The sequence below is a fragment of the Chelonoidis abingdonii genome, chromosome 3, assembly GCF_003597395.2.
Source record: "Chelonoidis abingdonii isolate Lonesome George chromosome 3, CheloAbing_2.0, whole genome shotgun sequence".
NCBI lineage: Eukaryota > Metazoa > Chordata > Testudines > Testudinidae > Chelonoidis > Chelonoidis abingdonii.
Window position 1 is genome coordinate 43792384 of NC_133771.1, and position 17065 is coordinate 43809448.

The following is a 17065-nucleotide window of genomic DNA, read 5'->3' on the forward strand; positions in this document are numbered from 1 at the left end:
AAAAACAACCACCCACAGGACTGGGGAGACAGCTACAAGATCCAAAAGAAAAACACACATTAGAGATGGTAGCTAGTGGCTGTTTAAAGCCATTTTTGAAATCATCATTCTATATGTGTCAATATGTCTTCTGCATAGGATCAAGGTGGGAGATGTTATACACAGGGTAGCTGATAAGTGTTCCCATTAGATTTGGTTGGAAAACAGAAGATAGAAGCAAACGGGGATATGGCTGCTGCCAAGATTGGGGCTTAAGATCTGCAACATTTGCTTAAAAACATTCTTCCAATCTTCATCCATTAGTGATACATAGTGTATGAGGCAATGAAATATATTTTATCCAGCTGCAGCCAAGGACCTCGAGATTTCTAGGTGCTCAGCTCCATGGCAGTGATCCTGGATGTTCTAGGACCCCTGTCTCTAACAGATGGTAATCTCTCAGGGAGCCTGAGAGCTCCGAGAATCATGATTTGAGCCTGGGCTCTTCCAGTCTCATTGCCATAGAGAATCTGGGATGAGCTCCCAGGATCCGTGGCACTAGGACAGCCCCCGTATGTGGAATCTCTAGGGCTGGTGACAGCAGAACTTCAGACCTGTGGGCCTGCTGTCAGTCCCAGGAAGCATAGTTAATTTCACAAACACCATGTGGTGATGTTTCTGAAATGAATTTTTTTCGGGTTTTCCATTTTGGTGACCAAACCAAAAACATCTGGTTTCAGTTTCAACTGAACTAATTTTTGTCAGATTTTTGACAAAATCTGAGCTCTCAAACCAAAAAAATCAACTATTCACTCAGCTCTGCTGTTAATAAGATTTAAACTCAAGGTTTAAATGCAGTGCTTCTTGGTTTGACTCTGCAAAATGCTTTTTCTGGAATGTTCCTAAAGGACTACAGTAAAGAGTTAAACTGAGGAATTGAAGGGCAGGAAAGGGAGTATAACAGTAACAGTACCTAATCTGACCTGTTTCCTAGGTATATTTGTATTCAATAATGTACTTGTTTGTGCTATACATTCATTACCATCTGTGTAATTCTTAATGGCCTGGAAATGATCACAGTTTAGACCCTAAACTTGCAAAAGAGTCTGTCTGATCCCTCCAACCTGCACACGTTTCTACCTGCACAGTTGCACAAACTTTAATAGGACTCTGCACTGGCAGAAGAGTGTGCTTTAGGATCAAGGGATAAAGCTTTAAGATCATGATTGTTCTTTCATCAGTTTTGGGATATTCATCTTTGCTTTAACATATAGATCTCAGATACTTAGGGACCAATCCTTCAAACATATGCATTCTTAACACAGTTCTTCTACTGAAGACAATGGAACTTTTAGGATAATAAAGTTAAGCGTTTGCATAAGTGTTTGCAGGATTGGGACTTTAGCCATTTCTTTTCTAACTAACACAAATCTACTTTTTTCCTAGCCTCTGTAAATATGTTGAACCTAGGAGAGCCTTCATTATTCTTGTTTGCTAAGAGCTTGTCTGCATGGGGAAACTGACTGGACTAGTTATTCCAAAGTAGTTCCCCATGTAAATATGATTCCAGACAAAAAGTCACTTATTTAATAATAATTAGTGTACTTCCATAGCAGAGTAATTATTTTGGAATAATATCATTTTAATCCAGAAGAGACTACCCACATTAATGATACTCCAATTTCCCCTAATTGACATATATTTGTAGCCCTCATACACAAACATTAAAATGTACAAGTCTCGTATTCTCAATCAGTGTTGACATCTCACTCCCCATCAGTACCTGGCCTGAGCTGGGGAAGCTAATGATCCAAACAGCAGTGATGAATCCTGGTCACATGCCACCTGAGGCAAGTTGTGCATATGCTAATAAGATTCTCAAAGCAAGAATTTTGGCTGAGATTAATATAAGAAACTATATCATTACTTTCTAATTAGAATTTTGTATATCACATCTTTAGATGCACATGATATTCCCTATTACACTACCTGCAGAGTTACTTGTTTCATTTTCAATTAACCTTATACAATAACTGACCAATATGTCAGTCTAACTAAATCTAAGGGAGATCTCATTCAGAGGGACAAATTATATTATACACAATTAAAAATACTGGGACTTGGATAAAGCTGGTCACAAATTTTCCAACAGAATGTGCTCTCAAGCATAAATACTGATTTGTTGAATATGGTATGTCCCAATTTCAAGAAATTTTCAATTTGGAAAAAACAAAACAAAACACATCATGAAGTATTTTGATAATGTCAGAGTGTTCCAATTAAACATGTTTTAAACAGAACATTTTGCCTTTTTGCCACAAAACAACTTTTCATTTAAAAATGTTTTATTTTATATTATCAAAACATTTTGGGGGGATAAAATTTAAATGTTTCATTCCAATTTGATTAACCCAAAACAAACAAAATCAGAATTTTTGTTTCATGGGAAATTTTGAAAATGTGTGATTTGTTCTATTTTGAAATGGAAAAAAAAATCAAACCTATGGAATTTAACACAAAACAAAAACTGGCTCCCATCCAGCAATAGCCCTTGAATATTTTTTCATGAATAAGGACAACACAATTCAGGGACTGATGCAGCCAAACGATTATTAAATTAACTTCAGTATAGCATAACTTTTATTTGTGAACAATGAGTTAGTAGTCAACACAATTTAGATATTTGTGGATGTTATTCTTTGCTGAAGTTAACAATGTAACCAGACAGTATTATATTTAATTCACCTGTAATATCATTAAGCAGAGGAAATTGGACTCTTGATGTAACTTTTAACTCTTGATACAACTATTTCCAGAGCAGTGATAACAAAGCATAAAGGGCTCAATCCTGTGAAGTGATGAGCATAACCTTTTAGGGCTTATATATCATCAACTCCTACTGAGTTTAAGGGGTGTATATTTGTGTATTAAGGAAGACACAATCTATATGACTATGAAATCTAGAAGATCTACTGTACATATGAAGAATACAATGTTTTCATAACACCTAGCTATAGAAATGTTCATTCTTCAGGATATGCTATCTTATGACTTTTAGTGGTCGTTACAAAAAAATTCAGTCAAATTGTAAAACTATTTCCTTTGCAGAAATCTGCACATCAGTATTATTGTGCACCAACTCTTAATCTAATTGATATCCATGTTCAAAATTTGAATTGCCTGTTATTAGAAGCTTTGAGGCAATTTCTTCAAATTTGGCAATGTCTGGTTTGTAGTAAAACAAAACAAAACAATAAAATCAATCAATCAATAAACCCAGACATATGTATTAAGGACTCCTAAAATGTCATCACAATATGTCTTACATCAATATAAATGTTCATATTAGCACTTTTTTCTTTTGTGCTGAAAAATAAATTAAACTGTCAAGCCTACATAATTATCATTTCCTCTCTTTGCAGTCTCAGTAACTGAGGCTTCAGCAAATAATAAAAACTAACATTTTCAAAGGTATTTGAACATTTACTGAGAGACTCCCTTAAGAGAAAATCTGGGGACCCTGTATCAGTGGAAAAATAATCTGAGTTGACAGAAGGGAGTCAGAGGTTATACATTTTTATGCTGAATTATTATTTAATAATCCACAGAGATAGCAGCCCCAGTGGGAGAAGGCAGCTAGCCCAGTGGTTATGGTAACAGCCTACAATTGAGAAGATCTGGGTTCAAGGCTGTGTTGCATGAAAGGCTTCCCCCTCTGTGTGATTTAAGATAAGGTATGTGGTCCGTCTATGCTTCTATTCTCCATCTGTCAAAATGAGGATTGTATTACTTCCTTACCTCACAGAGGAGTTGTGAGGATAAATATATTAAAGATTGTGAGGTACTTTCAGATACTATAAAAAAAGTACTAGTCAAAGTTTTCCTTTAGTCATTAGCAATCATTTTTACTAATCAGTTATAAATAAAACATAATGCAAATGCTATATTTGCTAATATTTCAATATAGGAGGAGGGAGAGATTGTCTCATTCAATGTAACTGAGGGAGAATTGGTGGGCATGGATCAGTGTACATGTCACGTTCCCCATCACTATCCGAACTGGGCTAGGGAAGCTAATGATCCAAAAAGCCAACCTAATTTGGTGATGAAACCTGATCACATGTCACCTGAGGCACATTGCGCATGTGCTGAGAAGTAGAAGTGAGATTTAATTTAATATTTTTCTCTGTAGATTGTCAGAGCAAGAATCAGGATTTCTATTTTCATGGTGGCAGACAACTTAAGATTGTGTTGACAAAAGCTATTATAAAGAATAAAAAGTTTCCCAAAGTTGTGTGTGTGGCAGGGGGGTGGGTGGTTTTGTTTTTTCTTTTTTCAGTCTTAGGGCTCATTTACATGGAGACACTCACAGGAAAGTGGCACCAGTGGAGCACGCTGTTCGGCCTGGCTGGCCTGACCCATCAATGGATGACTGTGAAGGGAGGCCGGGCTGACGTACAACTTGCTGCTGTTCCTGGAGCGGGAGGAGTGGTGGTACCAGGAGTGATACCAACCATGAGACTGTGATCCCTTGACCCCGACGTGGAGGAATGGTACTGCTGGCAGCAGCTGTTCTGCAATCAGCTCCAGCAGGCGGATCCGCACCAGTGATGCATCAGCAATTGACATCTGGGGCTGCGGGAACGGTGCCGTGGTGGGGTCCTGGAGCGAGACAACAAATGGGAATGGCGTTGATGTTCGTGTCGCGACTGGTTATGATAGCCCCTCTAAGACCTTTGGCTTTGTCTGCCTCAGTTCCATCGGTGTCAGCTTCTCGATGTGGAGTGGTGCCTGGAGTCTCTGTCAGATGGAACCCAGCCAGACACCCTGGTTGGTATCGAGAGCGACCTGTGTGGATTATGCATAGGATGGTCGCTGAGTGGCGAACAGCATCAGGAACAATCTCTCGACCGTGACTGGTACCGAGTCAAGGGCAAGTATGGAGATCCCAGCGGTGGCTTGACTCTGGACCATGGGGCCAACATTGGCGGTGCTCCTGGTACCGACATGGATATAACATCCCGTGCTGCTTGCAGGATCTCTGGCATGGAGGGCATCCGGACATCTGGGGAAGCCTGCTTCGAATGGGCCAGGCCACTCCGCTCAACCTGAGTTGGAGGCCTAAAGGCTGATAGGGACCTAGGACTGCCCAACATGGGTCTAGCCTCTCCCTCAGTCTTGCTCCGGTGCCGCAGCGGAGAAAGCCTCTTCTTAGCCTTCTTGGCATGCCCCGTGGATGGGAAGCAGTGCTAACTGGTAGATGGCGCTGGGGGGGGGTGGTCACTGTGCTCTGGCACTGTGGTAGCCGGTGATGACTCGGAGTGGCACATCAGACTCAGAGTCAACGCCGACTCTATCAGGATGGCCCAGAGCCTAATGTCTCTCTCTCACTATTTGCAAATCTTGCAGCAATCACTGAGATGGGTTTCACCCAAACAGTCCGCATGCGGATCACTCACTGGCATCAATCGCCTACAAGTGTTGCACAACTTAAAACCTGGGGCATGCCCCAGCCCAGGCACACTAACTAAACTAAACTAAAACTAATCAAACTAATACACTGGACCATACACTGAATGAACAAGAGTTCTGGGGAAGAGCTGCAACAAAGCTGGAGCAGAGCAGTTCTGAAGCAACTTCACTGCTGGCAAGAAGGAACTGATGGTGGGGGGAGCATGCAGCACCCCTTATACCGCACCATGGAGGCGCCACTCCAGGAGTTGCTAGAGGCACTCCCCTATGGGTACTGTTAGTGGAAAAGCTTCTGACAGCAGTGCACATGGCGAGTACACACATCTATTGTGGAATACACATGAGCAATCACTCAAAGAAGAATTGGTTTTATTAAGTATAGAGAATTTCTCTCAAATTGTCTGAATTTTTCCAAATGAAAAAAAGGTCAAGTGTGACCATTGCATTATTTATATCTCCACATTAAACTAGACGCTGATAGTATCTGGTGAACTTTTATAATTTTAAGATGCAAGTTTAAACTTTTCTTACCACAAATAAAAAACATCCGCAAGTATGGTAATTAACTCAGTATTTTCAGTTCCCAAGTGAAAAAAAAAAAAAGAAAAAAAGAAGAGAGAGAGAGACCAAAACACTCTGCACAACAGCTGGTGTTCTTGTTTCTATCAGTTTGATTTTTCATGCTGAATATGTCCTCTTAACTTTGTTTACTGTCATTTGGAAGAAAGATATGCTATTTAATATGCAATATTTATGCTTCTCTTTAACAAATGGCACTGAATTTGGTAAATTAGTTCATACTCTTTTCTGAACAGTGTCTGCCAGCTCTTTTTATTCATTCTGTAAAGCATGTAGGATATTTTGGGTGTTGTAAAAATAAAGTAAAACATTCAGTTTACTGCTATTTAACCTTAATATTATTAACTGTATTACAGCATTTATAGTTTTCAACATATATCTAGAACTTCCCAAACTTTTTTATAGTTTTGACCACACCTTAATGGAAATATGATGTTTTGATGAATGTGAACGTGACAGTGAAAGTAGGCAGACAGATTGACTTTGCACAGGATTCTAAAACACCATTCCTCTTTACTTAACATAAGAGATACACAGATCTAGACAAAATAATTTAAAAAATTAAACAGCCTCAGTTTCCTCACAAGTCTAAAGAGTTCTTCAGGCATAAGTCAGAATCCATAGCGGATTCTAAGATCCTTTCACATCCCTGTCCTCCTGCACATGGCTTTTCGTCCAGAACCAGGAATCTCTGAACTCTTCTGCCTCTTTCCTTCTCTAAAATAGTTGCCAAGAGACTCTCATTTATAGCCTCTAGCCACTTTTGTCACGTGATCTCTTGATAAGGTTCAATAGGGGACCCCATCAGGTGGCTTCCTTACCAGCTAACCTCATTTGCTTGGTAAACCAGCCTGGTAGGACTCAGCCTTTTGTCTCAAGGTGTTTCCATCTGAATAGGTGGACATTTAAGGTCTAATGACTGACCACTGTCCCTGATCCAGTAAGTATATGCTACAGCCCGGTCAGCAAATAGTGGATTCCATATCCACAGAGACATTCCATGACACATCAATTTCATAACATCATTATATCAACCAGAATGTATACGTTGTACATAGACAGATTCCTCAAACTGTTATAATTTTGCCCAGCTCTAGCTGTGACCAAATCTCATAACAGATACCTAAAGCCCAGAAAAAATCTCACCCTATTAAAACTGGCCAAGATAAGAAGTGGAACTCTGAGTTAGAGGGATTATAGCGGGCAGGTATATCCACAGACACAGAGAACTGGAAGGATTCTCTGGCTGGAAGAAGAGCTGATTTTACTAATCTCTGTGGCACCAACTTTTGGGTGCAATCTGAGTCTACCAGGCAGGTTATTTTCCCTTTCACCCACATTAACATGATACATTCTCTGGGACCCTCAGATTTTCTAACTTTAGCCAGATCACGTTACCCCATTGTCACACTCCATCATGGGAAAGAGGTGGGAATTGTTTGTTTGTTTGAATATTCTACAAGTAAGATACATAAAAGGAGGAGCTGAAGAGTTCCCTCTAGATTCTGGATGAGCATTCTTTTTGGCTCCCTCTTTGGAATATTTAAGTTTCTTCAATTTCCACCAGTAGTTCCTTAGTCCATGAACTAACTGCTTCTCAGATCTAGGTTGCCCTGGTTGTCTCTCCAATGGCTTAGTCTTCATGTTGTACTCTATCTGCTACCCAGCCACTTCCTAGCATGTATCGGTAATATTGGTGCGTCCAAATCTCTACCCTCTCTCCTATCTAGATCATCTGAAAACTGCTTTAGAATGATTAAATCTATCAGTTCTCCTACTGTGTATGAGAAAAGTCATTTAGTCTAATAGTCACTTTCCTCCTTTATACCTCACTTATAAAACATTCCACTGTTCTCAATACCACAATGAGTAGGTGGCTTTCTGATTCTGCTTAAAATCTACACACTTTGTTTAGGGCTGATAACATACCCCTGATCAATATAATACACACTGCAGTCCAAAATCGCACACCAGGTATTGCGGTTCCTGATGTTCTTCTTGGATAATTGTTCACAGCGTGGACTCTAGGACGGTGTTAATGAGATGCATGCAATCAGCTCTCAGCGAGAATACCACCTGTGAATGAGATAAATTGGCAGGAAATCTCTGCCAGTCTGTAACACTGACTTCTGTGACCCAAGTGCAGGATCCTCAACAGGACATAAAATATCAAAACAATTTAAAAACAATTGAAAAAGAAATATCTTTCATCCGTCTGATGATTTATGACATGCTTTCCATTCTTTGATCATCCTTCACAGCAAGGAGACAGAGACCATAGAAGATGCCACAATCAATTCAGATGAATCAGAGATTTAATTTTAAAAATCGCTATAGTCATAAGTACTTGTAAAGCACATTTCATGTTGATTCTGGAAGTTAAAAAGAGCCTTATGTCTTTGAAAAATGCTTGGTTGAAAAAAAGATGTCTTATAGTATGACCAGCAGAGGGCAACAACAGAGACTCTTCCTGACCTCCTCAGGAAAGATTTCACAGTCTTGAAGCTGCTCTGCCTTCTGTTCCTTCGATTCTTTGTTTTGCATAAAGTAAATGTTGCCTGCTTTTGTGGGAGGAAGGAAAGGCAGCCTTTGCAATAGTACAATGGGCTTAGTCCATTGAGGACCCTATAAATTATATCTCAGTGGTGCTCCATCTGTGTATTAGGAACATTTGTCGCTTTCTAAATTCTACATTGAGGGTGACCATTTTAAGAAAGAATTCTATTTGATTATGAACTGAAAGTTCATCCCTAAGCCACATATTGTGATTTTTAAAATGAAGTGTTTGAATCAGCTGCATTTTTATGGGGAAGAGGTAGAGAGTATTGTTCTCCAGCTGCCTCCTAGTGCTTCCCCTGCAGCCCTAGGAACAAATCAAAGGAGATTAGAGTGCTCTGAGCAGCAGCTGTCCTTTTCCTGCTTAGCAGACCCCCACTGGCTGTCTAATGCATTGCAGAGGATGGAGGAGCAAGTAACTCTGCCTACTACTCCATTACCTGGTTCACTACAGGCTGTGATCGCTCCAGGGAAAGATGGACAAGGTCTTGACTGGCTCTGTCTCAGCTTTGGAGAGTGTTTAGCAGTGGATTGCACCTTCACAGAAACAGTTACAAAGGGCAGTCAAAGTAGGAGAAAGAAAAACTGAGAACTAACAAGTATCAGAGGGGTAGCCGCGTTAGTCTGGATCTGTAAAAACAGCAAAGAATCCTGTGGCACCTTATAGACTAACAGACGTTTTGGAACATGAGCTTTTGTGGGTGAATACCCACTTCATCAGATGCATGCACATCAGATGTATGCATCTGATGAAGTGGGTATTCACCCACAAAAGCTCATGCTCCAAAACGTCTGTTAGTCTATAAAGTGCCACACAATTCTTTGCTAAGAACTAACAGAGTTCCCTGATATTTTGCCTCAGTCTAGGGGCTATTCTAACTTGTGCCAGCTGGTGTATGGTCCCTAAAGGCCATCCAATAGCTGAGGGTAGTTGGATCACTCCACACTCCAGTTAGTCTCCAGTAATGCCACCTGCACCAGGTATAGAGAGCAGAGAGACATAAGAACTCTGTTTTAGATCTAGATCTTCTTGGGTCTGCACTGCACTGGGGGAATCTCAAGCATGGGACTTGTTGGCTAGGTTCCATTCCCTTTCTGCTTGCTGAGCAGCACAAAGAAGCGTAACAGAACAGATACTTTGTCCCACAGAATTTACAATGGCCCCTTGACCTTTTTGAAATAACATGTTCATCTCTTAGGCTGAGAAGGTTGGAAACCACTGTAAAATTAGAACTTCAAATTGATAGTTCATAGGAAGCCAATAGAAACTGAGGAACATGGGCATTATATGCTCCCTTGTATTAAGCACCCTCAGAACCAGGTGACACATAAATCCAGCCACTCACATTCTACATGCTATCTCATTGGATAAATGTTCACTTATTATGGCCCAAGTCACATAAAATGATTTTCTTTAAAACAGTATTTTGCAAAATGTCTATGCTTGAATCTCTTAAATTCAGCATAACTCAATAATCTAAATGTTATGAGTATTTTATTCTCAGTCGAGAATTTCATACAATGTAAAATCAAAACAGCTCTAAGGGTATGTCTACACTATGGGATTATTCCGATTTTACAGAAATTGATTTTTGGATTTTTGGAAACAGATTGCATAAAGTCAAGTGCACACAGCCACACTAAGCATATTAATTTGGTGCTGTGTGTCCAGGTACCGAGGCTAGCATCAACTTCTGGAGCACTGCACTCTGGATAGCTATCCCATAGTTGTCCCATAATTCCCGCAGTCTCCTCTGCCCATTGGAATTCTGGGTTGAGATCCCAATGCTTGATGGGGGCAAAAATTTGTCAGGGGTGGTTGTGGGTAAATATCATCAGTCAATTCTCCCTCCATGAAAGTAATGGCAGACAATCATTTTGCACCCTTTTCCCTGGATTGCCTGGGCAGACACCATAGTACAACAATCATGGAGCCCATTCAGCCTTTTTTCACTGTGACCGTATGTCTAATGGATGCTGCTGACAGACGCGGTACTGCAGTGCTACACAACAGCATCCCCTTGCCTTTGCAAGTTGACAAAGATGGTTACCAGTCATACTGTACCGTCTGCTGCTGTCATGGGTGCTCCTGGCCGGCCTCAGTGAGGTCAGTCAGGGGCATCTGGACAAAAATGGGAATGAATCCCCAAGTCATTCTCTTTTTTAAGTTGTCTAATGGAGAGTCAGTTCTACTGAGAATATCAAGCAAGCCTACTAAAGAACCAGAGAGGCAAATGGCCGCTCCGGGTCAGAGCCCCAGATATCCCACGGAAATGATGAACTGCATGCCATTCTAGGGGGTGCCCCTGCAACAACCCGACCTGTTGCTTCCCTCCTCCCCCATCCCTCCTGGGCTACTGTGGCAGTTATCCCCCATTTGTGTGATGAAGTAATAAAGAATGCATGAATAAGAACAACACTGACTTCATTGCCTTTGCAGGCAGAGATCAAAGGGCGAGGGGAGGGTGGTTGGCTTACAGCGAAGTAGAGTGAACCACCATTCTGCACCTGCTCAGCCTATAGCTGAAAATAGAAATCTGTGATAAGCACTAGGATAGAAGCACAGGCAGGACTGAATCTCCATTTGCATGTGGACCTTTGTTTGACACTGGTAAACTACAAAATGGCCCAGGATATGTATGTTGGGGGACAGTTCTAAAAGGCAGCTTAATTTTTTTTTATTTGCAGCAAAATGTAGATGTCTAAGTATCTGATTGTGAGCCCTGGTAGCAAGGGGTAGGCTGAGGTAGGCGCGACTGCGCGGTGGTGCTGACTGGGAGAGCAGCCTGAGGCAGAAGCCTCCAGCTGCCATATTTCAGGCAGGACTGAATCTCCATTAGACAAAACTTAAAGAAGAGAATGACTGGAGTCATTCCCATTTTTGCCCAGGCGCCTCTGACCAACCTTACAGAGGCCAGCCGGGAGCACCTACAGGATGAGAGATGACGGATATCAGTCATACTCTGCTGTCTGCCGTCTGCAAGGCAAGGCAAGGCAAGGGGATGCTGCTGTGTAGTGCTGCAGCACTGCGTCTGCCAGCAGCATCCAGTAGACATACGGTGACACTGAAAAAATGATTTTTTTCTCTTTGCTTTCACAGAGGGGTGGGGAGTGGAGGGGCTGACGACATACCCTGAACCACTGCAACAATGTTTTTGACCCTTCAGACTTTGGTAGCTCAGCCTAGAATTCAAACGGTTTTTGGAGAGTGCAGGAACTGTGGGATAGCTACAGTCATCAGTCACCCCTCCCTCCATGAACGTCCATTTCATTCTTTGGCTTTCTGGTATGCTTGTCTAAGATCCTTAAGTTTCACGCAGTACTGTGTTGAGTCCGTGTTGTGGCCTCTGTCTATCATGGCCTTGGAAATTTTTTCAAATGTTTTGGCATTTCGTCTTTTGGAACGGAGTTCTGATAGAACAGATTCATCTCCCCATACAGAGATCAGATTCAGTATCTCCCGTACGGTCCATGCTGGAGCTCTTTTTTGATTCTGGGACTGCATGGTCACCTGTGCTGATCAGTGCTCCACACTGGGCAAAGAGGAAATAAAATTCAAAAGTTCGCAGGGCTTTTCCTGTCTACGTGGCCAGTGCATCTGAGTTCAGATTGTTGTCCAGAGCTGTCACAACAGTGCACTGTGGGATAACTCCCGGAGGTCAATACCGTTGAATTGTGGCCACACTAACCCCAATTCAAAATGGCAGAAATTGATTTTAAGGACCCTTTATATTGAAGTAAAGGGCTTCGTTGTGTGGATGGGTGCATGGTTAATTCTATTTAACGCTGCTAAATTCAACATAAACTTGTAGTGTAGACCAGGCCTTAGAGGAAAAGGTGCAAAAGTTATCTTACAAGGCAGTGTCTGGGAAAAATCAGTTTTATCAGAACTAAAGAACACAGAAGGCTGCTGTTGATCAGACATCTGAAAATAAAAAAGCTCATCATTAAACTGTATTCCCCAAACACACTAAAATATATAATTTATTTATTTTAACCCTTTCTAAAATTTTGACAAACTTTTTCTGCTGTACTTTATTCTCTTCATGCATAGATTTTAACACAGTATATGCTGCTACAGTAAATTTACCGTCTGTAATACTTCCTTCAAACTGGTTGACTCAAACTAATGGAATATATTAAATACAGTTTTTCACCTCTATGTCTTTGGTTCAAATCTGACCTAGGCTGGTAGCAATCATAGCTAGTTTATTTTTTTTTTATGCTGTTTGGTGGCTCATGTGAAATTAACTGGTTTGCTGCCCATTATCCACATTACATTAAACACTATTATAATTGACACAGTTGAAGGCAATTTCATGAGAGAGGTTACTTAGATGCATTTCTATCATTAGCATTTAAGGTACATCAGTGGTGCTGTAATATTTTAGCCTCAGGCACTTTCACAGATATATTGTCAAGTTGTGGACATCTGAGTGAATTTGTATATTTAATGCATATAGTCAATGGAAGCCTTTTTCAACTCAAAAGCTTATAAAAGGAGAATCATGAAAAAAATGCTTTTTTGTCACTTTCTACCTCCATACAGCTCACATAAGCAAAACAATTATTAGATAACTTAAAATACAATTTAAAAGTGATTCAAACTCAGAGAGTATTTAAAGAAATCCATACTTGTACAATAGCATAGACTGTGTGACACACTACTGTGAATGAATCTAAACTCCAAAACCTTTTTACAGTAAAACATACTACTTTCTAAATTCACAAAGTCATTCCTAGTTTCTTTACCCTACAACTAAAAATAAGCAACATTTATGGAGAATTGAAAAAAAAAGTGCTTCTCATATTCAGAATCTAGAAAAGAGGTACATACTGTTCCCAGCTTCTAGAATCTAAATTCACTGTCAACTGAGTATTTTGTAACATTAAGTATAGTACCTAAGATGGACAATATTTTTAAAAATTGAAGTCTATGCTCTAATATTTTTCCAGTATTTTTGCACATGAAAAGGACATCTAAAGCTCAAACTTAATGAATTGCATAGATTTTAATTTACTGCTATTAGTCAAGGTAGCACCAAGAGATCTCAATCAGAAGTAGGGTACCATTGTATTGGGCATTGTAGAAACATTTAAAAAGACAGTCTTTGACTTGAATAACGTACAACTTCAATTAAAACAAGTTGCAAGAGGCAACTGTAACAGAAAATAGAGTATGTGGAGAAGAGATCATTAACAACTAGGGGAAAACATGGATGAGGTATGTTCATTATTTGTAGGCTTTAAGTCATATGTCTTTAAAAGATACCTTGATTTTATGTTTGATGTATGAACCTCATTGTAAAACATATCAATTTTGTTTATATGAGTTTGTGCATACTTACACAGGTAGTATAATAATTCTATTATCAAATTATGGGCTAGAGCCTCAGCTGCACAAAAGCTCTGATTTTGTCACAGCTTGAAGTGGATAAAGGTAACCTCATGCCACCTTTCTATTCCTGTGATCCTGGTATTGGCTTGAGGGCAGTTTGGTCAGCAGCACAGGTGCGAGCAGCCTTGGGGCTGCATTAAACTGTGCCTAGCTACAGTGGTCCCTAAAAGATCATTTTGCAGCTGGGGATAGGGCAAGGAGAAGGGTGAAGAGCTGAGTATGATAGCTTGAAGCAGATGGAGATTTCCTTATGCTGAAGAAATCTCTGTGTACCTCATTAAAATAAATTTAAGGCTGCTTTGCACTACTCAACGTTAATAGAATTTGTGTATCATTCGGACTCATCACATACTGAATAAAAATTTACTCCTCAATATCCAAAATGTGGGATCCTTGCACATTGGATCTAAATTTCACCACTGAAAATTCTTCTCAGCATACACAAAAGAAATAAGTTTGAAAAAATATATGCACACTTACGTTTACAGACAGGTGGTCTCCCTTTGTTACTCCATAATCCATCTTCTTGACACACTGCTGTTGCTTGTTGACTAGTCTCTAGCTTGAAGCCTTCTTTACATTCATATATCACTCTACTGCCCAAAGTGAACTCATTACCTACAACTGAACCATTTCCTGGAGATTCTGGAATACCACACGACACAGCTGAGGGGGGAAAAAGATGGAAATCTAGTATCTTAAGGTATTTTTAAAAGTCATATTTACCCCCTATATACCAAAAAACATACATGCATAATAATACATTCATCATCAATAACTAGTGCAATTTCCTCCACATCTACAACTTTCTAACTAATCCAGGAATATTTTTAAAATGGATACATAAAATAAAGTATAGCCAATGTAGGCCAACTTTAATCTATCATTTGTGCAATTCAGTGAATTCTGCAATTACCATAGATGATATCAAATGGTCAGAATAACAGGCCATTTATTGGCTCAGAATCATCCATCAAGTACCCAAAATTACCAGGCTAAAGTCAAATAAAATATTAATGAAGGCGAAACCTCACATATCAAATAGTCTGCTAATGCTATGTTCTCACTTTCTCTGTAGTCTTTCCACACTTCCATCATTCCAGTTAGGGTATGTCTACACTTCAAGAGGAAGCTGCAATATCCAACTGGAGACATACCTGTGCAAACTCTGATCAAGCTAGCATGCTAAAAATAGAGTGCAGCTGCAGCAGAACAAACAGCAACAGGGACTAGCCTCCCCATGTATATACCTAGCATCCTGGGTGGGTATGTACTCAGTACAGCTAATCTCTCCCATCGCTGGCACCTCCGCAGCTATGCTCTATTTTTAATGTGCTAGCTCAGTCGGTGCTAGGTATGTCTTCTTAAGCTGGAAATTGTACCAATGCCGTGAAGGACAGATATACCTTAAGATTGCTACGTCAGAAAAAGGGGTAAATTCCTGTGCCTAGTGAATTCAATGGCAAAATTCCCATTGACTCCAAGGGTGCAGGATTTCACCCAAGGTCTTTGGGACAGGGACACTTTCTTGGGATGCCCAGGAATGAGAGTCATCTTGTTATCTCTCCCCCACCACTTTTCCCAGATCCAGCATGAGGGAGTCTTTCTTGTGGTAGCTGGATGTCAGCACTGTGTTACAGCCAGCCCTACAGCCACCCAAGCATGAGCCTTCTGGCTCTGCCAGTCCCTACTTTGCCTTGCAAGTTAACAACAGGTGCACCCCAGACTCTGAGCCACTCTGAAAACATCTCCTTGTAGTGTCCAGCTCCTGTTGCTGGACAATCACACTAATTACCAGGTTCACTACTTCCAAGGGAATAGTATGCACATTTCAGCTTGTTTGATTCAACTGAGTTTTAACTCCAATACATCAACACTGCACTGTAACCTATTTATAGTAAAAACAAATATAAATGTTTTAACAAAAGGAAAGAATTATGAGATAGTGAGCCCAGCATATGGTATCTAACAATACCTCCTAACACAGGATTTTCAGATAAGGTAAATTTCTTGTAATACCTATGTCAGAAGCCTTTACCAGTGATGCCCAAGTCAATATAGCCCTTCTGCAGTTATCAAAGACTTTCCAGACAACTAATCACTCCCAGTGATTTCAGCAAAGAGAATTGTAGAAGTAGGAACTTTTTTTTGTGGGGCTTTGTTTTAACATGCTTCACACTCCACAGGGGCTAACTCCTGGGTGCTTGACTAACTTGATAACTTTGAAAGATTTTTCACTTTCCCTATGTTGGCATTTAAAATAAAACAACAAGTTATTTCTTATTTATTCTTCAAGTTTTATTTCTTTAGAAATATTTAGTCTTTTTAAAACAGCAACTTGGAGTATAAAACATAGCACAGTAGTTACATTAAGCCCCTTTGATTAAGGATTACATAGGAAACCAAACCCACATATGTACAGAATCACCTTCTTGCTCTGGTCCAGTCGCTGATATATCACTCTTTGATAAATATAACATAGAAATGAAATGTAAGTTTAAGTGTTATACTTATAAATATTAAACAGTATGGGATGAGCTTTGATGATAAACTAGGGTTGAAAAAGAAAAACTCTGCCCCATATGTACTTGCTCAATTGTAGGAAGCAATGCAACATTTTAACATAAAGAATTTTGCCACTGCATGTCTTCTTCTTTGGACCATGAACTTTTATTTAAATTTTATAAAATCAACATTTGCCAAAAGAATAAAAGGCCAGCCTTTACCAGAAGCCTATTGAACACAAATGAGAAAAAAAATGAGAAAAATTATGCCATCAATTTAATTAATGGCATAATTTACCTGCTTCAGTGTACATGATTAATTTCACAATGCACTGTTACAGTACAATAAACATAACTCTACATAGTTGTTTTCATTATTTCAAAGCTGTCACATTTGATGCATTTAAATTAAATACAACATAGTGTTTGGAATTTGATTACAATGAGACAAACTACGCAATATGAAATGATAGATGTGGTTCATGTTCTTGGTTAGTGGTTTTTTATTGTGTTTGTTCCCATCTGGAATATGCCAAATTGCACATGCAAGTAGAACTGAAAGAATATGACAAAAAAA

The 17065-nt window shown here is 39.8% G+C and overlaps 1 protein-coding gene across 1 annotated transcript in view; it reads right to left on the bottom strand.

Annotated features, from left to right (window-relative positions):
* CSMD1 (CUB and Sushi multiple domains 1) overlaps positions 1–17065 on the bottom strand; it is a 2093217-nt gene that overhangs the window by 156103 nt on the left and 1920049 nt on the right. The window contains exon 50 of the mRNA XM_075063712.1: positions 14465–14650. Within this exon, the coding sequence (XP_074919813.1) occupies positions 14465–14650 (186 nt within the window). The remainder of the gene's footprint in view (positions 1–14464; positions 14651–17065) is intronic.